Here is a 26,915-nt window from a genome sequence, read left to right on the forward strand (position 1 = left end):
ATGTAGTTGAGACAGGACATACACATGTACAATGCAATACACACCTGTAGCATCACATATACAGATTCTGTCTAACCCACCACTTGGCATGTGTGTGTGTGTGTGTGTGTAGTGCCATGGGTGGAGTGATTTAGGCTGCGTTCATGCGAAACTAGAATTGCGTTTCTAAACACGTTTAGTCCCTAAACGTGTTTAGTTACATTGTGTTCATGCGATTTTTCCCTTTAAATGTGTTTGAGAACACCGATCTGAAATGCAGAAAAAAAGGGCGTTTTGAATCATGATTCTGCCAGAATCACAATCGCAGAAATGGTATAAACGCAACCATGATTTCAATCACGATTCTATGATGTCCTTGTGCTCTGTTCACGCGCTTGTGTACGCTTTATGAATCATGTGTTTCGGCACCATACTTGCACAAGTTTGTTTACATCAACGCCATACACAGATTCTATGCTAGTATCTGGCTGTTTAATGTAATTACTGTCCGATCGAGTTGATAATAGTAATGGCTGCAGCTCTTCTACCAAAGGAACCAATTGGACAGACGAAGAATTAAGATTATTCCTCGCTCTGAATGCCACAGCAAATTGGACGGCATTCACCGAAATAAAAACGTATACAATAAACTCACTGATCAGTTGGCAGAAGGATTTAAGAGGAGGTCAGGCTCGAGTTGTATAGACAAGGTCAAACTGCGCAGTGTGCTGTGCAGTGGCAGAGGATGAGCTGAGCCAGAATCAGCATTGACGAAAGTCCGCATGAACGCTCTTCTGCAGAGACTGTGATTTGAAACATCGTTTTGAATCATGATTCATGTTTGTGATTCTGGCTACGAAATTCGCGTGAACGCACCCCAGCCCTGTCCAGCCCTGTCTTGTGCTCCATGTTTCCACTTGGGGGGGGGGGGGGGGGGGGGGGGGGGGGGGGCTGGTTGTACATAAATCATCTTTCTTCAGCCAGACCATGGGTAAAGACTTCTGATGACCTCAACTGACCCCAGATAAACACAGGATCTTGTTGCCCTGATTTATTCTGAAAATCTGGGACACACATGCAGAAGACCCCATCATCAGTTGAGTAGAAGAGCGTCGATGCTTTGATTTGAGTTGTACATTGTACATGTACAAAATGTAGGAGTTCCCATCCCATGCTTGCCAAAAGTTTTTATAAAATGGGCTTTAGAATCTGTGTAGTCTGATTGGTCAGTTATCATGCATTGATTTTTACTGATCCACACTGAGCCATGCATCCAGTAAAATCTGAATGCATGGCTCAAGCCTTGTAGGCCTACATTATACATGGTGTTGTAGGTGTACTGGATGCATGATGGGGAAAAAGGTTGAATTTCATGAATTTAAGGGCCCATTTTATAAAACAAATGATGCACAAGCCTATTTTGTGGATCAGTGAGAATTGGATGCTCTTGTTAGAAACAGTCTAAAACCCACTTGCTGTGCTCATAGGTTTTAACAGTTCCAAAGTTACGAACTCTCGCATCCAATTCTCACCAATCCATTCTGTCGTGTGTATTGTGCTGCTGCTGACATAAACAAAAGGATTCTACATTAGGAAATTGGGATATTTTCAGCAGATTTGTATGGATGGAATGAACTGCTTTGCAGAGGTTTGCACTCTCTCAGTGCTTTTCTAGTTATTAGGTGATCCGAGTATCCTCTCGGATCACCTTCTGTATCTGTACGGATTCTTTGTTGGTGGTTCTTCTTCTTCTTCTTCTTTCTTTATTCTGGACAAATTTTGTGTATCGATTAGCTCAGAAAGTATTCTTCCTATCAATGTCAAAATTATACCATATATGTATCATGTCCCAAAGACGACGGGTCTAATAAAATCATTGTGATCAGTCGACCGTGACGTCACTATGACGTCATTATATGAAAACACATTCTCAATCATATCTCATCAATGGAATGGAATTTTCAATGAAATTTACGTCACATATATTTCAAGTTATGCGGATTCTACTCATATTCTCAAAATTCATATTTTCTCTTAAAACGTGCGCGTACGCGCGCGTTGAAAAATTTGTATGCTCAAATCGAGCTCAATTTTTTTTTGCACACGTTTCAGACCATTTGGAGCATTTTTTGAAAAATTGAAAAAATTGGACGGACGCGTACGCGCGCGCACATATTCGCACACACAGCTCATATGCAACGGAAATTTCCCGTTTTTTCACACTTATCGTATGCCTAAAATGTCAAGGAATATTTCTACCAAGTTTTAAGTCAATCCGACTCAATATGACGTCATACGGGCCCGTCAAAGTTGAAATTCCGCGCGCGCGTCAATGGCGATATACAGTGCAACGATGCCAAAAAAACGCCAATTTTAAATCCGATTTTACTCGTCAGGATGGACGGTGACCCCCCATTTTCTTTACATATTCTGAAGCTGATGAGTTGTACAAGTCATTTCATGGGTTGGCAATGCTGGAAAAATGATTAAAATATATCAAATTTCTTAATAAAGTTAAAAAAGTAAATTTTCAAAATGACGTCATCAAATTTCAAGTTCATTCAAGTATATCTCACTTATTCTTAGTTGATTTTCGTCCAAATTTCAATATGTTGTAGCTTATTAAATGCTCTTTCAGATATATAATAACAACAATTTGATTGGATGACGGCATCACCTCGTAAAAAGGGATTAAAAGTAACATTGTTAAATTTGACCAGTTTACGTGTTATCTCTATGGGAGTGCAGTTTTTCTGGAAATGAAAACTGACATGACTATCTTTATCGAGCACTAGCTCACTTATGCTTCAGTGAATTTCTCCCATATTTTAGTATGTTGTCTGAGACTTTGGGCTATCGTAAATGTGCCCTTCGTTTTTTCATACGGAGTCGGCATCATGCCCAAAAACTTGGTTGAAATTAAAGCTTATCTTCCATGTATTTTCATATTCCTTTCTTTCTGCAACTTTCTTTGCAATAACTCAAGAAAAACAAGCTCTATCAGCCCTATATTTTGCACATGTTTAGTTTATGTCACGTACATTATTTCATAAAATAACAACTACTTGATCGGGCACCTTCTTGGGTATGTAAATTAGGGTCAAAGGTCAAAAATGTTTCATCCTGTATCTTGGTGAATACATGTCTTATCTTTCCCATCTTTTGCATACGTAAAGACCATGTTACAAGAATCATTTCACAAAATAATCACTTTTTGCTCAGACGCCATCTTGTCTGTGCAAAGTAGGGTCAAAGGTCATATGTACTTCTTTCTTTATCTTCATTATGACGTGTTATCTCTATGGGAGGGAATTTTTCTAGATGTGAAAATTGACATGATTGTCTTTATCGACGACTAGCTCAATTACCCTTCGGTGAATTTCTTCCAGATATTAGTATGTTGTAGCCAATGTAATACTCTTTAAGTTTTGTTAATCAAAGTTTTAATCGGATGATGTCTTCACCACTTGAAAATTGATATAATGTAACCTTGTCAAATTTAACCAGTTTACGTGTTATCTCTATGGGAGGGAATTTTTCTGGAAATGAAAATTGACATGACGGTCTTTATCGAGCACTACCTCACTTACTCTTCTGTAAATTTCTCCCAGATTTTAATATATTGTAGCTGAGACTTTGGGCTATCATCAGTGATTCTCCATTTTTTCATACGACGCCGAGATCACGTCAAAAAACTTGGTTGACATCAAACTTATCTTCGATGTATTGAGATATTTCTTTCTCTCTGCAACTTTCTTTGCAATAACTCAAGAAAAACAGCCCCTATCATCCCCATATTTTGCACATGTTTAATTTATGTCACGTACATTATTTCATAAAATAACAACTACTTGATCAGACACCATCTTGGGTATGTAAATTAGGGTCAAAGGTCATAAATGTTTTAACCTGTATCTTGGTGAATACATGTCCTATCTTTCCCATATTTTGCACACGCAAAGGCCATGTTACAAGAATCATTTCACAAAATAACCACTTTTTGCTCAGATGCCATCTTGGCTGTGCAAAGTTGGGTCAATGGTCAAATATACTTCATTCTGTATCTTCGTTATAGTGTATACCGAATTTGGTAACAAAGATAGCAGACCTGACTCTCTTTTCTAAATGAGAATCCAAATATCACACGTCCAATGTCTCTAAACACAGATGAAACCTATATGGTCATGCCTATTGCGATCAGGACTCGAATCATTGATTAAAAAAAAATCGGATCACCTAATTTGTCAGTCTTGACAAATTCCAAGTCTAGTTATTATTGTTATTATTATTATTATTATTATTATTATTATTATTATTATTATTATTATTTCATTATTATTAAAATACTGTCAAAGCTTTGCAGTTGTATGAAGAATTTATTAATCATATTATCGCAAGGGGGGGGGGATACTTCAAAGAGATTAAAATTCTTACTGTGTATTGTTAAAAATAATTCCGATTTTGACTCGGTGGACAGTGCAATGAGAGAAAGTGAGATATTTGTAATGAATGGAAAAGGAACTAAGAAGTTGAACTTCGGTGACTTGAGAGCAGGTTCAGCAAATTGTCCCCTACGTTGTACATTCCAAAGACCTTCAAAGATACAGTGTAAAACCAGTCACCCACTGATCCACTCATTTCTCTTTTATTTCAATCGCAAGAGGTTGTAGGTTTATAAGTTCAATTTCTAGCAGTATGATTGGTATCGTACCTGGTACCGTAAGTACTGTAAAAAATTTACATCCTGGGGAATGTACAGTGTACACCCTTCAGTTTTACAATTTGCATGCATCTCTGAAGATATGATGACATAAATGGTATCCCAGGGTACCAAATAAAAATCAGCCATTTTGTTGAATTATTTATTTTTTTAAAAAGGTTGTACCCTGGGTGCTGAAAAGAGGAAATTATTTTGGTGCTGGAGCTAGCGCACGCTAGCCACTGCACTGCACTGCACTGCACTAAAACACACGCTAGTTGTATCGCAGCTTCCATGCACGCATAGTATAACATGCAGTGGCATGGGAATGCTATGTACACGCACAGACAGTGCATGCATTTTTCTCTGGCTGTCCTCAAGTGGACATGAGGTGGCGCTACACAACGCGGTTACCCGGGGTACTATGGTACCCCGGGGTAACGCGAGATGCATCATATGCACATAGGTTTGAAACGTGCTGTAGTGACACTAAAAGAAAGCGTGTGGGATGTGAAATGTGTGTCGTGTCCTGTTCCTTGAAATACTGCGATGGATTCTACTATCCCTCTGTAACAATGTACAGCCGTACATGTATGTGTGACGAGACATTTACTTTGTACATGCATGTCGTAAGTCACTGATTCTTCGTGGCCACTGTGGCTGCAAATATGTATTAGTTGTCTCTCCCAGCAGTTCAAGGGCATCTACATTGTAGTATGGATGTCCACATCCCCGCACGATTGTTTGACGTCACAATCGCAACGGCATCTGCAATTACATGGAACAAAAGATGCCATGTTTGCATCTCTTGTGCCTGGCAAACTACATGTAATTCTTTGTCTGCCTCACGTCTGTATGGAGTGCCAGCATAATTTATTTCTGTTTTTCTTTTCAATTTTTTTTTTTCATGCCTTTCATTTGCATCATAAAGGAGAGCATCATGTTCTTCTGAGAATTTTATCTCGTGCACTATTATAGGCCTAATCTGCTTACCAGATCTCGTGTGATGTGAGGTAAAGATTGTACATTTTACTGCATGTCAACAGCATGAGGTTTCTATGATATATGATAAAGACTGAAATACAACTGCAGGCCTCTGCAATGCCTGCCAATCTTGTGCATTATTTATTTATTTATTTTTTTGTTTTAACAGTTGATTAAAGTCATGCCATCAGGTGGCAATTAATAGTGTCTACTGTCCCCGCCTCAGGCGCGGTGGAGCACCCCAATTATCTCGCAGAAATCCATCGGCAGCCGAGCCTCATTTGCATAAAGTAAACAACATGTACTCGCGTAGTTGAGAAAAAGTAAACAACTTCTCAAGCTAATAACAATTTAAGGAAACCTATTTTCGGATTAAAATTGAGTTAGTTTGAATTTGGAAACATGTCCGAATATGCACATATAACATATTAAAGGATTTGACAATGATAAAATGTGAAATTTTAGTGAAAACCTGGCGAGCAAAATTACCAAAAATATGCCTCGAAAATCATCCTAAAATTCACGAAGTGTGATTGCGGAACCAAAGCGCCATTCGAACAAAGTACATCTAAATTTATTTATCTGCTTGCATTTTAAATGTCATACCGTAATATTCCCGGCCATGGTTGTGTCGGAAAAAAACAGAAGGTGATGTCAAATATGACACGAACACAAAGCGTACAGGTCGGTCCCATGTATATATAATCGCGTGACTGTAGCGTTGCATGTCACAGCACACACAACGCTTTGCTGCATGCAGCGTGCGCGGCAGCAGCTCAGCAGTCACCGCCGTGCGACACTCAGCAAAATTGACTGCGTCACATGCAAACCAACAATGAGCACGAAATCCTGAATCTCACGTACCACGCATGCCCAATATTACGGGAAAAGAAATGACGTCATTTTCAATTGTTCCGCTGACTACAATTTTCTATTCCAAACCCTGTAGAAACAAGTTGATTTCTCAAAAAGTACAGGTGGAACCAAGCGAAAACTTTCACCATAAATGGATTGAGGCCTGATAAACTTATGTTGCCAATTTCGGACACATTGGAGCCCGGCCATAGTCCAGTCGGAAAAAAACAGAGCATGTTTTGCGAGAGGTGATTTTCAAAACGCTTTAATATCTCAAGTTCTAGTGCAGCAAATTTCATAATTTTTTCATCAAAAGGAAGGTTTTTAAAAACTTAGATAGTATGGGAAGTTTCAGTTTACTTGCGGCACGCATAGCGGCACAAGGAGAAGGTAAAGATTTGACTTTTTCATGCACACAGTTTCGGGCAGCCGTGGATGCCCGTTGGAAATTCAAATAGAACGGGGCGATAATGAGATGCAAATTCGGGTGCTCCACCGCGCCTGGCCTGTGTATTTTGTGTATATAAATTTGGTATGATATTTTATGAATTTAGACTAGTGAGGCAATATTGCTATACAGTGGTGGAATGAAAAATGTTGTAAGTGTTCTCCCTTATAAGAAAAAAGTTTGTAATTTCTAACCTCAGAGACAAGACCTGAAGCAAAACATTTGACAAGCTTTTCTTGAGCTTTCAATCAATTACGTGTACATTGCAAGTAACAGTTACAAATGTACAATTGTAAGTTGTTAGAGTTGTGAAAACAAAAACACTGCAAAATATACATGTACCTGTGTACTGCATATACTCTTGCTGTATAGGCTTACTCTATGCCCTTAAAAGTTTTTACTCAAGGTCAAACAACTCTCTGTTTATGTTTAATGCAAAGATACACTCTACACAATTTTGGTATGTACAGTATGTATCCTGTGATATCAATCAGTGTACTGTACAATACAGTTCTTGTACCTTGTATGTACTAGTACTGTGTATGAGGAAAAAATAGTCATGATGTGCATGTGGGTGACTTGGGACTTGAAGGCGATGACATCAACTTCATCTACATGTACCTTGCATTGATGTACAGGTGTAATGGAGACCTGTTTGTGAAGGCATGTGAAACTGGTACGATTCCATGACTTTGTTTAAAAAAAGAGTAAAATATGAAACATCTCTAGGACTGTGTGTTTCATTTTATACTTCCTAAAAGCCAACTTTAACAGGGAGCGGCAAGTTAACTTTAAATGCCTGTGTTTAGAGACACATGTGCAAGGCTTCATTTGAAAGGACAACCATAATACCGTAATTAATTACATTATCTTCTTAAATAAGATATCCCTGTGCCACAGGAGAACATAAATTGCAAAGAACTACACTTGTACATGTGCATGTACGTTATACATGTACATCAAACAAGGTCACATTTTAGGAGTGCTCTTTAATATACATCAGTCTATGTAGTGAAATTCGTAGAATGTATTTTGAACTCTATTGTCATTTCTGTTGTACTATGGAGAGGGCATTAATACCGTTTTCATGATCATTGCTCTTACAATGTAAGTTGTAAATAGCAAATGCATATTTTCTTGCCGGGCGTAAATCTTTTTTTTTTTTATTGAAAAAGTATTTGTTTAGCTAAACTTCACTTCTTCTCAATTCTTTACCCCTTTTGCTCCCCATGAATCAAACTCATCAACATTAAATCCCTGGAGAAATCTTAGTCCTTTTGGCTGAAAAAAAAAAATAAAGAAAAAATCCTGGCGCCCATAGCTGCATTAGGGGAGAGAATGAATAGGAACGTCCAGTGCTGTAGACCCGCAATTCTATTGGAAAAGCAACCGGTACAATAGTTTTCTCGGTATCTTTTCGTCCTCGGGAGTCATTTGTCATCATAAAGGACACACTGTTGGCCTGTTCTTGGCACTCATTTGCTGCCTTTGTGGGCCACATACTTGGGCTCTATTTATGGTTTAACACTGCGCTGCAGATTACCACGGACCTTTAGGTCCATGAGATTACACAGTTAAAAGCCTCTGTCCATCTCCTGAAGGTGACACATTTGTGTATGCCATCAGCTGTCCTCTTCTTAAAGAGGATATCTAACAAATTGTCATTTGGTATAAAAAAAAATTGACATTTAATGCTGCATCGTCAAATCAAGTTGTTATCATAACTGGAGAGCTTCTCGTTTATTCTGAAGTATTTCATGGTAATTTACCTGTTGCAATCAAATATTGTAGATATCCAAATTAGATGAGGCTATGATATCATCCCCTCTCAACTTTCCCATAGGTTTACGTATGCATACAATTGTATGAAATACAAAATTTTTGGGTCAGTGGTAAACAACTAGAAACTAAGAAACTCTGTAAAAAGTAACAATTGCAAAATTACAATGCAGAACAGTTTGATGCCAAAGATGCCAAAGAACTATACAGAAATGTGAAAGCTTGCGATTGCACTTTTTTCAACATCTTAGAAAACGTGTTTCTATCTCCATAATCGAAACAGCTTTGCAAATTTACTAACTGCTCAAAACTCCCTTACAGTTGTTTGGAAACCTTAATTCTGCACCAGAAGTGAGTTGATAAACTTGCCCTATTGTATTGAAAATGGTGATAATCAAGTGTAAAAAGAAACGTCAGCATTTTATGATTTTTTTTTTTTTTTTTTAACATAGTCCCAGAAGGGCTGTCAAGTCAGCATGAGGATGTGTACGTGCCAAACTGGGACAAATTGTACCAGTACCTTTTCATGACAATACTTTTTTTTTTTTGTTTTTTTGTTTTTTGAGTGGATTTAGATTCTCCACAAGCTGTTGCCATTTCGTGATGACTTCATTGCCTTTGAGTTGCGTGAACTTGGGTGTCCCTATCAGGTCAACCTGTTTAAGGTCCCCGTTGCATGTTGTGTGTGTTTGCTTCTTTCACAGTGACAATGTACAAAAGTATGCAAGCAAACTTCATCCGGTAGTTCGCTAGGTCGCCCCAGATCATTATTACGTCACAATCAATCTGTCAGCTGCCTGTTATAAGTCCGCACCACGGATACGTGAGTTTGGCGCGCGCGCTGCAAATAAGCCCCGTCTACTCATGCGATGTACAGTGTATGGATATGAGAGCATTCAGACACACACATCGTATGGATATAGGATAATGACTTGAAATGACGCTCAAACCGTCGTTTCGATATACAACGTATATTGATATGGCGTTTCAATATAAGAGCATTCAGACACATAACAATGTCCTATATCTATACGTTGTATATATCCATACGTTGTATATCCATACTAGAACACTCTAGTCTAAAAGGGGGGTTACATAGGATGGGGATCTCCTCTCATACCCCTTTCCCGCTGAAGGAATTCTTCCCCGGGTGCCCCCGGGGGCACCCGGGTAACCCCGCAGTGTGAAAGGAAACTCGGTTGAAACCTAGGGAAAGCCTAGGTGAAACACCGATTAAATTTTGGGCAATTTTTACCCTAGAAGCGTCCTGGGTAAACACCGATAGTTCACGGGGGAACCACCGGTGGTTCACCGAGGAACACCCAGCGTGAAAGGTTGTCTCGGTGAAACACCGGGGAAAATATCAAATTATGTCAAAGGTCCTGTCTTGTTTCTGGTCATGCACACGTTTTTCGCTAGCCATCGCGTTCTCCCAAATTAATCCACACGTAATTTGTGAATACCCATGTAAATACACACACGACTACAGTAGTATGTCGTTCGTGTGACTTTCACAGCCGCGACGGCATTGTTGTACAGTATTGCATCTTGGTGTTGTATCGTCTACGCATGCCGTATACAAATAAACTGAGCTGATTAGAGTGTACTCGAGTTGCCGTGTCTTTTTCTTCTTTGATTCCTCTTCCAGTCTGGTACGCTGATGAGTCTCATCCGTCTTTGTACTCGACTATACTGCTGTGATTGCAACATCACTCGGGTTCTGAACAGTCCGAGTTGATTCAGAAGCATCAGTGACACAATGATAGCAAATTCCATTCTGTTTTTTTCTCTTTTTTTGTATACAATAATGAGCTGCAAATATCGCGAATTTCAACACTGTGAGCAATGAAATGAAGGCCCTCCGAAAATGCGAATTACGATCGATACAGGTGATATCATAGAGAAGTTACGAGTACGAACCACTACGCACTGTAGTACAGTACTAGTATCCACCAGACCATGTTCAAATTAGCGTGCGAATCGCGCCATTATTACACACTTCAGCTGGGATTGGCCGCTGTGCGAGCAGAAAACACATCTAGGGGAAAGTTGCATAACAAAATTCACCGAGAGCATCGTTGTAGGTGTGAAACGACGGCAGTGAAAATTTCACCGGGAGGTTCCCCAGTGAATTCACCGGGGAATCCAACAGTGGTTCACCGAGAGGGGCAGCGGGAAAGGGGTATCAAGTCTGAAAGCCAGGTAGTGCCAACTCTCCCACACAAGATCACCCAGCAGAGTTGGGGTAAAAAAGAAAAGAAAAAAGAGCATCTAAGTTCATGCGGGGTCATCCATCATCAGTTATGGGACCCTAGGGGTTGCAGCCAGGGTCACAAACCATCTGTAATTATTTCCTAAATGTCAGTAGGGAGTCTGTGTAACTGGTTTTTCTGATAGGAAATCAACAAGAGCAAATTCGAATGTTTAAGCTCTTTATGAATGGTTAGGCAAGACAAATGTGAATACACAAGTTTTTTAATATATTGTGTAAAGGTGTCGTATTGAATACTGTCGATTGAACTGTATGTTAGTGACATCCCGGTGAATTAGACCAGCAATATTGCCACAAAATATCGTAAACCTGAACCTCCCAAACTGAAGTGGTTAGACATTAAACTCTTAGAAGTGGCTTTCTCCAATTCTTTTGATGCATGGTCAGGTGTTCCCTGTGAACCGAAGAACTACAGGTGTAAGCGAGATACAGTATATATTTGTTTATGGGCTTCTGACATTCTTTTAGGACATTAGGACTTTTAAATTTTCTTAAAAGGACATGCTATAGAGGCCAAAGTAAGAGAGTCACAAGTCATACTTTGTATATATTAGCTAGGCAGATAACGGCTATATTTGGCTTGAATAATGCACTTTTACGTACAAATATTAAATTTGATACAATTGTACTGTAGACTCGTTCATGAGAATCATTTTGAGGATAAGAGCCACCTGAAAAGGTCAAAGGTCAGTCGTGGTGGCCATTTTTTACAAATGGCCACCAAATCCCCTCCGATCATTAAATCCTCAATATCTTGAGAACCCTTTGAAAATAAGTAGTCAAATTTTGCATGAGTAAGCATGACTACCACATCATACATTCTAGGAGTTTGTGTATCAAGAAGTCAAAGGTCAAAGATCAAAAGATCAAAAAGATCACAAGTTGTTCAAATTGAGTTGTATCATGTTCTTCCACAAAGTCAACAATCAGGTGCATTTCTGTGTCAATTCAAAATGATGACCCTGAAGAATCTAAATTGAGGTTTGAATGTCAAAGGTTAAATGATAGAGGCTGTCTCTTCCTGTACTGATTGGAGCAGAGTTTTTCAGGTGGCTCCTATCCCGGAAATGTTTCAAACATGATGTTCTACCACTGTGCCAAATTTCATGCTTGTTGGTAAAAATGCACATTCATGTCACCTTTCCTGCTCCCCTTCCTTTCCCTTTCCTGCTCCTAGCAGAGAATAGGGTGCGAATCTTGTGAAGTGGTCAGTTTCACCATGGACCTATATAGGTCCATGGTTTCACACACAACCCAGACCACTGCAGAATGGGCACAATAATGATGGCCACCTGTCATGTAACAGGTCACCTTGGTATGGTTCAAGAATAATGCAGGACATCACAAAGCATTTTATTTCCCACTTGCCTTGTAATGCCTGAATTAGGCCCTATATCATGTGTGATCACAGTAGCATTTATAACATGATATGATGTTTCGCTTTCCTTTTTCTATCAGCATGGAAATGGCTTTGTGGAAACAGAAATTTGTGACCCTGCACCTCAAAACAAACAAAAAGTCGCCAGATATGAATTTTTAGTTAGGACCATATTCTGAAAGAGCAGACTTTAAGCTTTAAAATGATGTATAACTCAAATCAAATGGACTCTCCTAACCTATCTAAATATTGGAAAGAAAGCGCAAACTCAGGAAAAGTGTGAACTGAGAAAAGAGGCTCTGAAGTACAGTGTCTATTCAAGCGCTTAATCTTTAACAAACCGTGCTGGCTGTGCGATGAATGGGACAAAAAACAGGAAGTAAACCACCAGAGTAACAACAATGAAGGGATTATCAGATTAAACTGAAATTAAGCATGCCTCATTAACACATTCTGTCCATAATTAATGCCAACTTTCAAAGCAGTAGCAGTTCCTCCTTTCAAAAGATATTAGAGTTGAAAGTGAAGAGTGTGGACAAGGTTTTTCAGAAATGAAAAAGGGATTCTAAAGACTCACCTAATCACACTATTCTACCAAAAATGTTCGAGATAAACTGCTAAAAAAACACACTTTCCTGCCCGTTTTATAATACCAAACTCTAGCATAATGTAAAAAAGACCCGCTCTTTCAGAAAATATGAAAAAGTCAAGTTCGGCTAGGTTGACCCATTTCACTTATTTCCAGTCCTCACGCAAAATCAGTGTGTGCAACTTTATGTTCGTTTTGAGGTGCACGTCACATTTCGCCATAACCATGTTTGTCACTTATGCTTTTTTTTTTTCTTTCTTTTTTTTTTGCCATAGGCTTCCATGATAGTCATTTTTAGACCTGAACTTTCAGTTCATTTTCCATGGGTTAGTATTTCATTATGTTTGTTGTAGCTGATCCCAGGGCACTCCTCTATTGCATTTTGCATGTGAGATGGAGAGATGACTTGTCTTGAGTAGGTATGGGGAGAGTGCAATCCTTCGATAGACACAAGAAAATGCTTTGTGTGTCAGTGATGGTAACAGAAGCCTTGTCAAATAAACCAGTCAACCCTACCCCTTCCATTATGACTCTGAATCTGGGTTATTCACCCTCTAGAATACTTACAAAACTACTAGTAGTCTTGAGATAGTAGACCAGGGATGTCAACTTGGAAAAGATTGACATAGCACGATATGTGGAAATTCTTTAGCCATTTGACTGGGCTGGAGATTGTGCAGTTTAATGATTTGAATTCAGTAGCCCTTCTGCTGTGCGTTGTGTCAACATTGTCAGAGAAACGCTGTTGGTTCAATAGATTCTGTGAATTTTGGCCTGACTGGTGCTAGTGTCAGACTTCTCTGTTTGTCTGCGTATGCTCTGCAAATTTTGTAAAAGAATCTCCTTTGTTAAACAACAGCAGCAATGTGTCCCTGCCCCTTTCAGTGGAACAATGTCTCCTTTTCATCTCACTTGTTTTTTTTTTTCTTTCTCTCTCTCTTTTTTCTTTTTTTTTTTTGTATTATGGAGTGGTCTTGGAAGTATTGCACATTTTGCTCAGGCTGCGTATGAAGATAAGCACATTGTACTGAGTAGGCAATTCTTTGATTGACGTCTCCATCAGAGCATGTTATGTCAGTGACAATAGACAGCATGATTTATGATTCCATGTTGCCAGAGTGACTCCCGTGCTATGAAATATTGACACATAAGCGTGCATGCCCCACATTCAAGCATTCGGTCGCCGTGGTGATCTCCCTCACCATCCAGTGTTCACAGGAGATGCGTGCATTTATGTCTGTGTCTGCATACAGGCCTGTAAAAGGGGGAGAGAGGATAATTGAGGGACAGCATATGTTGGGTTGGTTTTATATAATATTGTTTTTTATTTATGTTTTTGAGCACTTTCTTTATTTGTTCACCTTGTGCTTGCTTGTCTGTATCATTATCTGTTTTGCTAGTTTTTTAATTTAGTCCCCGTAAAAGAAAACTGGAATAGTAGGACCTCCAAATGAATAAAAACCAAGCAAACAAACAAAAACAAATTACAGAAGACAGATTTCCCATCTATCTATCAACACAAAACATACCAAGCTGATGGGGACATCCTCTGGTAATCCTATCCTCCCTCCCCCCCCCCCCCAAAAAAAAAAAAAGATTAGAAATTTCAGAGTCTGCTGCGTCTGCCGAGATCTACCTTGCGCTGTACAGATATAGAACTGATACATGGCTGCCATTGATTGGTAATTTCTGCTTATAGGTACAGTCAATTTTTTAGTAGACCCCCTCAGATCACTACCCTAAAATGCCAAGTAAACATTGTGTACAACCAGCCAGGGAGGTGGGAAGAGCCTGAACCAGCCCAAGAGTTGCAGGTGGTAACAACTAAACTTGAAGCAGCTCATGCGACAAACACAATGCTGTGTACAAAGTCTGCATGGTAATTTGTGGCCCCCTAGGCTTTTAACACATGTACGCTTTAACAGAGATTTATGACGGGTACGGAAACGATAAGGCAGCATACCGTGGATGCTAAGGGTTTATAGTCGACTCGTAGACAATGAAGAGTAAACAAAATGTTGCTCTACCTGCTTTCGTTTGTCTTCAATAAAAGGTAGATATCTAGTTATACATCTGACTCTGAGAAAATTGATTTGCAAGTTCTGATCATAATGGCAATTTATGGCTGCTGTGTTTTAAACACATTAAATTTGTTCTCCCCTGCTGCAAATCATACTGTAGCCAACCCCACCTGCAATATTTTTCTGTACATCTACAGATCTGCATTACTGTAACATGCCATAGAATGTAGAGAATGAGAATTTGTCATTGTTCATTATAATGTGTTTAATTTCTTGTCAAAACAATTTAAATTCCTGTTGATTTTCTGTTGTACTGTTCACTGAAGTGCCAACATATCTACTCCAGGATATACCATGTACAATGTACTATGTATACAACACTATGATTGTAGGGTGAACTTGGTAATTCAGGAGGTGTTTCATTAAAGAATAAAAGAATTAAAGCAAGAACAAGTCTGTTTTGTGTTTTTTAGTGTGCTATCTTCACATTTCAGTTTGTGATAACATGTCATCCAGTATTTACCTTTACACTGTGTTCAAACTGAACCCCCTCCTTTCAGAAAACTTGCCAATAGTCCCTGCGGGCATTTTCAAACTGTAAATCCAGCATTACTGATGAAATCAATATAGATTTTCAGTCAAAATTTGACACAATCATATAATTGAGATCATGTACATAGTGTACAACATGTGTTACATATTACACATGACATATTACATGCCTTATGTACATTTTTCTTCATACCAAATATGTGAGAGATATTAAAGGTTTTTTTGTTGTTGTCAATGTTTATTGTCAGTTTTAAACCTACAGTACATGTTTTTTCTGTCAAAAAAAAAAGGAAATGATTGAGAATCCATGCTTACAAGCTTCTTTGCTTTCGCCAACAGTGTACCTATGTGGTATTGAATTTTGACACACCTGCTTAGCAGTCATTCCTATTCCTACTGTACGAATGGAAATTTTTCGCGGTGGTTTTATTTTCGCGAATTTCGCGAATCGCCTTTGAACCGCGAAAATAACAACGCAATGAATAACTAAGTTCAGTTATACCCTCGCAACCGCGAAATTAACAACACGTGAAAATGTCTTCCATGTAGCAATTCGCGAAAATATCTGTACGCGAAAATTTCAGCTCGTACAGTATTTATGATGATGATTCTTTATTAGTCCGCTCTCTTCCTTTCCCTCGGTGTCTATTCACTCCTTTGTACACCTCATTTTTCTCATCTTCCTCTGTCTACCTTATCTCCTCCTCCTCCTCTTCCTTTTTTTTTATTCATCTTTTATTTACCTCTTTCTCTTTTCACTCTCCAATATCATTCCTGAAATCACAAACTGACCCAGTGCCATGCTTGCGTTAGATCCACTAGACTGCATGCTGCAATAGACTGTCTGTCACTTTCAGCTGTATGTACAGTACATGTGCTAGGCAGTCTGCTCCACAAGTTGAAAAATATACTGTAAAAGAAAGTGTAAAACCAGAAACATTCGCTTCGTGAAACTTTCACAAATTGGAGCCAAAGGCCCATTTTGTGGCGCGAAACCTTTTGTGAGTTGCCACTGGCATTTAGTGCTTTGTGTAGACTAAAACTTTTGTGTGCATTTCACAAATCTTGGCTCCTCGCAAAAATGTATTACATGACAAGTTCACCTTCATTAAAGGACAAGTCCACCTTCATATACATAAGGATTGAGAGAATGCAGCAATATTAGTAGAACACATCAGTGAAAGTTTGAGAAAAATTGGACAATCCGTTCAAAAGTTACGAATATTTTAAGTATCTGCACAGTCACTGCTGGAAGATCAGACTACTACAGTGTATGATGTCACATGCGTACAACTATATAAGGAAAATAAAAAGAGAATTTCACAAAACTTTACTTTTTGAATAAAGTGCACATTTCTTCGACTTGCTACTGACGTACAACTTGTATGTTAAGGGTAATATCATTCCCCATGCCTTCTGAAAGAGAGAAGTCGAGTGTTCTTTTGTTTTGCGAGAAAAATGGAAATATGTTGAATTTTCTTTATTCTTTCTTTATATCGTTGTACTCGTGTGACATCACAAGCCATAGTAGTCTCTTCATCCAGCCGTAACTGAGCAGAAGCTTCAAAAATTCATATCTTTTTAATGGATTGTCCGATTTTGCTCAAGCTCTCACTGATGTATTCTACTAATATTGCTGCATTCACTCAACCCACATGTCGATGAAGGTGAACTTGAGAGAATGTAGCAATATTAGTAGAACACATCATTGAAAGTTTGAGAAAAATCAGACAATCCGTTCAAAAGTTATGAATTTTTGAAGTTTTTGTGCAGTCACCGCTTGATGAGAAGACTACTGCAGTGTATGATGTCACATGCGTACAACAATATAAAGGAAAATATAAAGAGAATTTCACAAAATTTCATCTTTTGAAAAAAGTGCACATTCCCTCGACTCGTTACTGACATATGTTATGGGTAATATTATTCCCATTGCCTTTAGAAAGAGGCAAGTCAAGTGCCCTTTTATTATGCAAAAAAAAAAAGTGAAAATATGTTGAATTTTCTTTACATTTTCTTTATACTGTTGTACTCATATGACATCACGAGCCTTAGTAGTCTCCTCATCTAGCGGTTCCAATACAAAAATTTTAAAAATTCATAACTTTTGCATCGATTGTCCAATTTTTCTCAAACTTTCACTGATGTGTTCTACTAATATTGCTGCATTCTCTCAATCCTTATGTTTATGAAGGTGAACTTGTCCTTTAACGAATTATGCACACAAAAAATTCTGGTTTTTCAGTAACTATCAAGATCATAAACACACTTTGCTTTGGAAGGAGAGCAGGATTGCTTCTCTTTGCTGTTTGAGGCAGGATTTTGTTCAGAAAACAAAACAAATCCTACCAGCCTCGAGAGGGTATAGATTAGTTTAATATAACAACGAATGGGAAAAGAAAAAAGGACATGACAAGTGCCGTAGATTATGCATTGTGAGGCCCGTCCAGTGGACATAGTTTCAGAAGAGATGTTCAAATGACACAGTTTGCATGAAATCAATCCTGACAACCAGGGTTTTTATTGAGTTGCTATCCCAATCAATACAAGTCGAGTTTGGTGCCCTTTGCAGTAGACAGATAATCCATAATGCAATTTCACATTGCCTTGGATTAGGGACATGTGTCTGCTTCTCAATGATATTTGTGTGTTGATATCATCAGTAATGATAAACTAGAAGATTAAAAAGTGCTGTTAAACTGAGGACAGTAGTCATGCAGTGTGTGAATACAATTTTGATATACTGTGTGCATTACGTAATTACTGAATACATTTATATCACCGTACAACCAGTAATGCATACATTTCATACATATTTACAATGTACATGACATTCGTTATTGCTCATTGTTCTAAACAATTTCTTTTGAGAAGTTCCTGTTAAAGAATCCAAACAAAATAGCACGAGAAAAAAGGTGTTATAAGTTAATTTGGGAAAGCTTATTAGGAATGTCAAATTTGTGTTCTTGAGTTCTGTTCAAGAAACACTGTTTTGTAATAAGAATGATGCCTGTAATGCCTGTTTTATATGTAAAATATTTGTCCCAATTTACTGCATTACATGTTGGGTGCTCAACTTTTTAGCTTTTTATTGGGGGGGGGGGGGGATACATGTAGGTGGTACATGTACATGTAAGAAGACATAAATATGTACATACACTGTATGTATTTTGTCATCAAGCTTTTTAATTATATCAACACTGTGTACTCTATTTACAACTGTTTCCTTTTCTTCTTCTTTTTTTTTGTCTGTAAAAGCAGCAGCATATCATGATTTGAATCAATTTTTTTTTTTTTTTTTTAATATAGAAATTCTGTTTATTGGAGAGACACAGTGCCATCACTTCCAGACAGATTTTATCGCCCATCTTAAAATATTTTTACCACTGGCAGGATGTGACAAGGCTATGCGTAAAACAGCCCTAAATCATTGTTGATGGGAGAAAAGCCTACTTGTCTAATGGAAAAATGATTACCTGTGCTGTCCAAAATATCGCCTATTTCAAGCTGATTCTTTTTTTTCCCCTCCCAGGGAAGGCTTGTGCGAGAACAGGAGGTATAATGTGCTTCTGCCAGAATTGATAGGCCTCATGAAAATTGATTTTGACAGGTATAGTGCCGAGTGATAATGTGTGGAAATGGGTATTATCACAAACTTACTTGTAGATGGCTCATTAAAGTGTCATTTTTGGTTAAAATTTTCCAATTACCCAGCAGCAGATCTCTCCTCCTCCACCCCCCCCCCCCCACCCTCCTTGGCATGTAAGAGATCTGTCAGGAGTGAGATGGTGGCAATGAGTTGTAAAGGATACTGTGTCGAATTCATGTAAACATCACATTTTAGTAGGTTTTCCTGTATTGATGGAAAGCTCAACACCTTGCAGTGGCCTGCTCGACTCCACATAGCACAGTAACATATTGCGGGGACGTTTTTTCACGAATTTTGGGAGTTGGGTGCTACGGTATTCAGGTTTTTAACAACCTGTGAAAATATCAATGCAGATGATACCAACATGAATGTGACATGCACACGCACATTGTACATTTTTCCTTCCATATTGCCATACTCCCAATTGTGAATTCAACCACTTGAGATGTTGTTGGAAGCTCCTGTAGTGAAGCTGCAGTGTAGCTGTTCATCTTTGTGATCTATTTGAGGCTTTTTAGCATCCTAGATCTGTAAGTAACGATCTACCCCCTACCAGGGCTGATGCAACTGGGGGAGATGCCCCCCCCCCCCCACACACACACACACTTTTTTCACCTTTTTTTTTTTTTTTTTTGCATAATGCATAGGAATACATACTAGGGTCTAACAACTTAGCCCCCCCACACACACACACTTTTTTTTTTTTTTAACCCCTGGAAATGGCACCAGAAAAATGTGGTTAAAGGGAACGTAAACCCAAAGAGCAATGTGGATTGAGTGAAAGCAGCAACATTAGCAGGACACATCAGTGAAGGTTTGAGGAAAATCTGACAATCGATGCAAAAGTTATGAATTTTTAAAGTTTTGGTGTTGGAACCGCTGGATGAGAAGACTACTAGAGGTTATGACGTATGAGTGGACAACAATACAAAGAAAATATAAAGGAAATTCAACAAAAATTCACTTTTCTAGCATTGTGAAAGAGCACTTGACTAACCGCTTTCAGAAAGCAGGGGGAATATTGCTACCCTCACATTATGTCAGTATCAAGATGATGGAATTTGTAATTTTGATGAAAAATGAATTTTTGTGGAATTTTCTTTATATTTTCTTGATATTGTTGTCCACTCATACGTCATAACCTCTAATAGTCTCCTCATCCAGCTGTTCCAATACCAAAACTGTAAAAATTCATAACTTTTGCATCGATTGTCCGATTTTCTTCAAACTTTCACTGATGCGTTCTACCAATGTTACTGTTTTCACTCAATCCACATTGCTTTTTGGGTTTACCTTCCCTTTAAGCTTTTTATTTCATTTTTGCTGATATACCCAGAAGTGGCACCAGAAATGTAAACTGCCCCCCCCCCCCCCACTTTGAAAAATGCAGTGCCAGCCCTGCCCTAGAGTTGGTTGGCAGATTTTATCACTTGCTTTGACTTACTAAATTGTAAGGTTTACATGATTTGTGTTTTGGTCTTACAAATATATTATCTGCTCTTATCTTTGCTTTCATGATTTCATCCTGCACAGGGATCTAAGCAACAATGGAATAAAAACGCTGCGACAGGGAGCTTTCGAGGGCATGGACTCTGTTAAAGTGCTGTAAGTACAATCAGACAGAGTTTTGTGTCTTATTCTCACTTCTATTATTTGATACAGTAAATGTGCTGGGTTTGCAGAATCTTGTTGCATCACATTTGGGTATTTCCATAGCAAAAGGGTACTTTGCAGGGATGCCAGGTTATTTTCTGTTTTCAATGTGCATTTTCCTGAGATATATTATGAGAGATACATTATGATCTCTTTATAGAACAACTTTACTACAAAATTGCTTCGTACAAGCCATCTCTTATAATTTATGCCAAAATGAAAAATTTTGGGAAAATGTATGCAACACTGAAATGGCATCTTTGTACGAACCTATGAAGGTTAGAATAGTGCTCATTGAAATTTTTTTCTTTTAACTGAATGGCCTGATATTTATAAGAAAAAAATAATAACAGTCCGTATATTCTATTGATGTATTTCATACCATTTCTAGACTTAAGTGGCAAACATATGTTACTTTTACTGACCAAAATCCATATGGACTGTGATAGTTGTCATAAGATTATTGTCATAATAGTAGCCACACAGACTCATGTGTGTGTTTAAAAGTACAATGTGTATGTGTGTGTGTGTGTGTGTGTGTGTGTGTGTGTGAATATGTATGGGTTTTCAATGTGTATAAACATTGATTGTAAAGCTTGTCTAATCTATGTCACTTATGTTTATTATTTTGATCTTTGTTCTCTCTCTTTGAGTCAGTGTGCCCATAAATTGCAATGAAGTTTGAATCAGTTTTGTTTGTTCCTTTTAAGCAGTTGTCAGCTACAAAAAGGCTTAGTCTTTGTTATCAAACAATTCTGAATGTCTAATGGGAGGTTTTGTACGAGAATGACTTACTGAAAGCTAACTAGAGATCATAAAAGAGTGACCACAGGTGTTAGGATGGACAGAGAGCACAACCTAGAACTGGCCACAAGGGCAGCTTTTTTGTTTGCTTGTTAAAACATTTACAATGTCATCTACCCCCAGAGAGATGGCTGAGGGAAACTTCTAAGCTATGCATTTTGCACCTTTAGAAATGAAGGCAATCGGTTTCCAGCGAAATGCTCTGCCATGAAAGTAAAACGAGGACACTCATCAGAGATGCAAAGTGAAAGCAGGCATCACAACAATGAATTTTTATCGCCCTCGGATCCCGTGCCGACTGTGCGCCGCTCATCAACTCACAAAAAATGTGAATTTTGATGGAATATCTCACCGCCGAGTTGTGCTTCGCCGCTGTGACTGGTTCTGATGGTATACTGACTACTACTGCAGTCTGCAGCATTGCGTGGGGTCCACTGAGGTGTGGAATTTCATATTGGAGCGATAATGAGGTTGCAGTCAGCGGTCAGTTTGATCTGTCCCTCCGAGGACCGCTCACACCGAGCCTCTGGCCACTATATCATTACGTTACACAGTACAAAAAAAAAAAATGAAATCAGCTCATATGGATGAATTTCTTTTCTCACTCAAGCAAGGCAATTTTCTCAAGTATTATTGGGTAAGATATATTCATCTCTGATCAAAGTAGGGTTCCAGTGAGTGGAATATTTTTTCCCCACCTAGTTTTTGGGTAAGGCATCTAAACCCATTGAATTGAGACTTCTCATTTCCTAAATATGATGCGTGATTGAATGGGGAAATGAAAAAGAAATTTGTGGATGTGTGTGATGAAATGAAAGAGATTGCTTCCTTCTCATTTTCAGATGACACACGCATATCATTTTAGTTCTGTTTGATATTTTGGAAAATAACAGTAGTATGGATGGGGAGCAAAACCTTTCTGCTGAAGCGGAAGTACAGTTGAACCTCTCGTATCCGGACAAGTCGGGACCGGGGCTCGTCCGGATAAGGGATTTGGCCGGATACGGGAGACTCAATGCTTTATACATGTAGAGTCTACATATACATACACATGTACTGATGCAGCCCATTGTAGTACCACATGTAGTAATGTGTATACTGCAACCTTTTCATTGTTACACACAGTAACAGACCCCAAAATAGAGGTTCGTGTTTGCAAGAATGAAATCATTTTCTTTTATAAATTCTTGGGATGATTTACCTAAATAATTATTAAAAAATGTATCCGTTGGGAATCCCCCTTTCCTCCCATAATTATTAAAAAAAGATTTTAAAAAATCACGGCGAGATTGCGTCCGGATAATAGAGAGATCCAGATAAAGGGAGGCCGGATAATAGAGGTTCAACTGTAGTCTTTAAAAAAAAAAAAAAAAAGAAATCAGATGTCTTGGCATATATATGCAGACCTGTTTCTTATATTAGTTACATTTTATATCGACCACATATACCTCATGAAAGGTGTTTGTAGCTGATGAAAACATTGGTACCTGCTTTCCTGTCATAGGCTAAATGATGTCAACTTAATGTAGACGCTGTTATAACCTCTGTGATATTGACCCCGGTTAGAAATGAATGAGTTGGGGGATGGGGGGAGGGGTGGGGTTTGGGAGGGAGAGGATGAAGAAAAGAAAAGGAGGCCCCCTCTGATTGAGATCGGTCATTATAATTAGTCAGTCATGCCCCTTCTCAAGTGAGTACCTATTGTAATTCCCTCTGCTGCCCTGCCCAGAGAATAGATCACCCCCGCAAATGACCCACACACAACTCCACTTCGCTGGACCCATTCAATGGGTGCCTGTGTAGCTTGGTACCCCTTGAAGGAGGGAGAGAGTGAGAAAGCTAGAAGCACTCTTGAATAAGAAAGAAAGTCTCTGCAGCTTTAGGGAAAGTTGGAGAAGGTGGGAGGGGGGCAAATAGAGATCATTTTGGAAGCTGAATGATAAATTACGTAAAGCAGATAATCTGTGTGTCATTCAACCTGTGACCCTATTTTGCCCCTGCAGCGGTCCAGCTATGATGTAAACTTTTTGGCAGTGCTCTTTCTTGTGGATACATCTTCACAAAATAACGGAGCAACAGAGATTATTGTTTAAAAAAAGAAAAAATTGTGGATGATGCCAGCACCTGACTGACGAAGAATACTTTTTCTTGTGCTGAGGGTGTGTCCTTAGCACTCTTCTCTGGCTGTTGAGCCATGTGGAAACTGGTGGTCAACGCAGATGGCCAACCTTTGAAGATACCGACCATCAGAGTAATGAAGATATCATATGGAATGGATATATAGCAGTTTGACGCTGCAATATCTGGATATGCTGCATTAGGAAACCACAGCTACCATTGCAGACCTTGTATTCGCTAAAGCTTCCATCATAGATTGAGGACTATTTGGTATTCAGTTGTATTCCAAGGAAAAGAGAAGAAAAAGAGAAGTCGCTTTCAGTGATTCTCTTGTGGTTTTTTCCTTATCTCCCCTGTGACCTGATGAAAGCCTACGATATAATGTAGACTGCTACCATTTACAGTAAAGCAAGATATTTTCATGTCATAAAATTTTCTCACAAATCGAAGCCCACGGTCTTTTTGTGTGGCATGAAATTTTCACAAATTGCCACTGGCATTCAGTGCATATAGCGTAGCCAGGAATTTTAGCATGCATTTTAATTTTGCGAATCTTGGCTCTCGCAAAATTCACAAAATTAGAATGCACGCGAACACTTCTAGTTTTACAGCAGTTTTATTACATGTATATTTCAGATACTAGTACTAGTTCTGAATTTCATCACACAGGCTGGTTTGACTTCCAGATGCTATGTGTATCTCAGTCTTCCAAAAGAGTGAAAAAAGAAGGCAGTGTCTCCCTTCATACACTCCACTCATCACATGCTGCTGTTTTGTGATAGGGCCTACCCCTTTTCAGATCAGGTGATTTCAACAGTGGCACTTGCATGCACTTGTTGAATTTCGTCAATCTATCTGAAATCTTCACACACGAGAGTTATTGGTCTTTAGATCACATTGCAGGAATCAATATTATTTGTCAACGTTCACACATGACTAGGAGAAAAATTCATTCGGCTGCAAGCGAAACACTTTTAATCTCCAAACCATGCATGCCTAAACAATGATGGGAGTATGACCCCGGGCACCCTAGTATCTAGGATCTAGCATAGCAAGTTACATGATGGGAGGAAAAATTGAATTAATTAAAGAAAAGAATCAAATTATCGCTCAAGTTCCCTATAAAAAATAAGAAGATGGAGAGCTTCAAAAAAAAAAAAAAAAATGGAGCCAGACTGATTTTGTGCATTGCCATGTGTATCCTGAGTGTTTTTTTTTTTCTTTGTTCACAAGTGAGAACTGACATTTTTGGGCATTTCATTGCAAACATCTATTTTCAAAATCTGCTAATTTTAAGTGTGTGTGACTACTGTAAAACCAGGAATGTTCACATGCATTTTAGTTTCACCAGAGCCAAGATTCCGGGAATTAAAATGCATGCAAAAGCTCTTGCCTACACTGTATGCATTGAATGCCTGGGACAAACCTCAAAAATTTCATGCAGTGAAGAAGACCATTGGCTCCAATTTTCACAAATTTTATGCTGCGAAAATATCTTGTTTTATACAGTATTAGACAGGTTGTGATGTAATGAAAGGGTTTCATCCCTTGGAGTGTAGAACAGTTGCATGTAAACAATACTTACGTTCAGACGCAGTTGCCACACCTGAAGTTTAGGTCGAAAACTCAACTGTCTATGATTAGCTCCATTTGTTAATTCACAACTTAAGTTACAACTTAAGAGCGAGCCCCACTCGATGAGTACAACGGAAGTGCAGAGTCTTTGCTAGATGGTCTTATGCTCATACAAAATAGCACAGTGAACGAGACGCAAGGTTCACGCTAACTCACAAGCTCGATGATCATTCTGACCACATGAAGCGAAACTATAAGAGTGGAGACACCCCCCCCCCCCACCCCCTGTGGCTCGTGGAAAGAGGGTAAACCCTAAGATGTCTCGTGGTTCTAATCATCGACTAAACTTAAAGGTAGGGGATACCTTTTACAGACCTCCCAAAATGCAGCAAAACATCAAATATGAACCTCAGGGGACTTGTTTAGGCCACTGCTGAGAAATTTGGAAGTCAACAGTTATCTACAATTTGAATAATGCACAAAACTCAACTACTCAGTAGTTCTGTGTATCAGCCACACTTAAGCCTTTTTGTTGCAGTCTTCTGTATTTTTTCATCTATAAACACAAATCGAAAAGCATAAGAGCTGATGTAATAACATATAGAGTGTGTGGCAAGAATGTATATAGAAATGTTTGTAAGTTTTGATGAACTTTCTTCACAAAATATACATGATGGACACACATGCAGTGCATGGGTCTGCAAAGGTAGCCTAGTAATGTACTGGAATTTGCGGTGAGCCCCGAAAAAAATTCAATTCAAAATCTAACGGTCAATAAAAATGTACTAAATGTTACCTTCCACTTTCAATACTTTATGGGAGTTTCTAAAATGATACTCTCTTCAACATACCACTGTATTTATACAACCCTTCATTTAAGGCATGCAAATGGGATTCCCTACCTTTAAAGATTGCTAACTTTCAAGTGTGTATACACGGTGCTAAACTACAAGCTAATTATCGAAAGTTAAGTTTTCGACCTAAATTTAACCCGTTGAGGACGAGTCAGGAGTATACTCGGGCAGGGGTCTATGGGAAAGCGTGTTGTAGCAAAATTAAACCGTCCTCAACAGGTTAAAGTTTAGGAACAGCGTGTGAACCTAACTATTGTAACTTATAGTTGAAGGCAGTATGAAAAGGGTGTGTTTGTGGGGGAGTGGGAGGGGTGATGGGAAGAGGACTGTGGGCAGTAGGGACTTCGTGTGAGCCCCTTTTTTCTGAGAAGGAAATGACCCCTTATAACTGTAAGTTATGAACTTTTTGGGTAGGCATTACTTTTTCCATTATTTTTGTTTCATATTAGTTGTTTCAGTGCGTTTTATTCTCCATTCCCTTTCCTCTTTTTCCTCCCCCCCCCCTCTCTCTCTCTCTCTCTTTCTGCTGTGCTATGTCTGTCCATGAGGTGATCGGGTTGATCCCCTCACTGGGCATGGGGACTTCGCATCCCCGCCCTCATGGTCACTGTGGTCGTTAGCCGACCTGGCTTAGGGGTTAACCCTATGATTGTGGTTTGTAGGCAGACATGGGATAGTAAGTTTTCAACTCTTGTGTTCGGGTCGA

The 26,915-nt window shown here is 38.8% G+C and overlaps 1 protein-coding gene across 1 annotated transcript in view; it reads left to right on the plus strand.

The window, feature by feature from the left end:
• The window catches only part of LOC140241668 (adhesion G protein-coupled receptor A3-like), a 159,825-nt gene that overhangs the window by 14,183 nt on the left and 118,727 nt on the right, over positions 1-26,915 (plus strand). The window contains exon 2 of the mRNA XM_072321411.1: positions 20,739-20,810. Coding sequence (XP_072177512.1) covers positions 20,739-20,810 — 72 coding nt within the window. The remainder of the gene's footprint in view (positions 1-20,738; positions 20,811-26,915) is intronic.

The sequence above is a fragment of the Diadema setosum genome, chromosome 18, assembly GCF_964275005.1.
Source record: "Diadema setosum chromosome 18, eeDiaSeto1, whole genome shotgun sequence".
Lineage (NCBI taxonomy): Eukaryota > Metazoa > Echinodermata > Echinoidea > Diadematoida > Diadematidae > Diadema > Diadema setosum.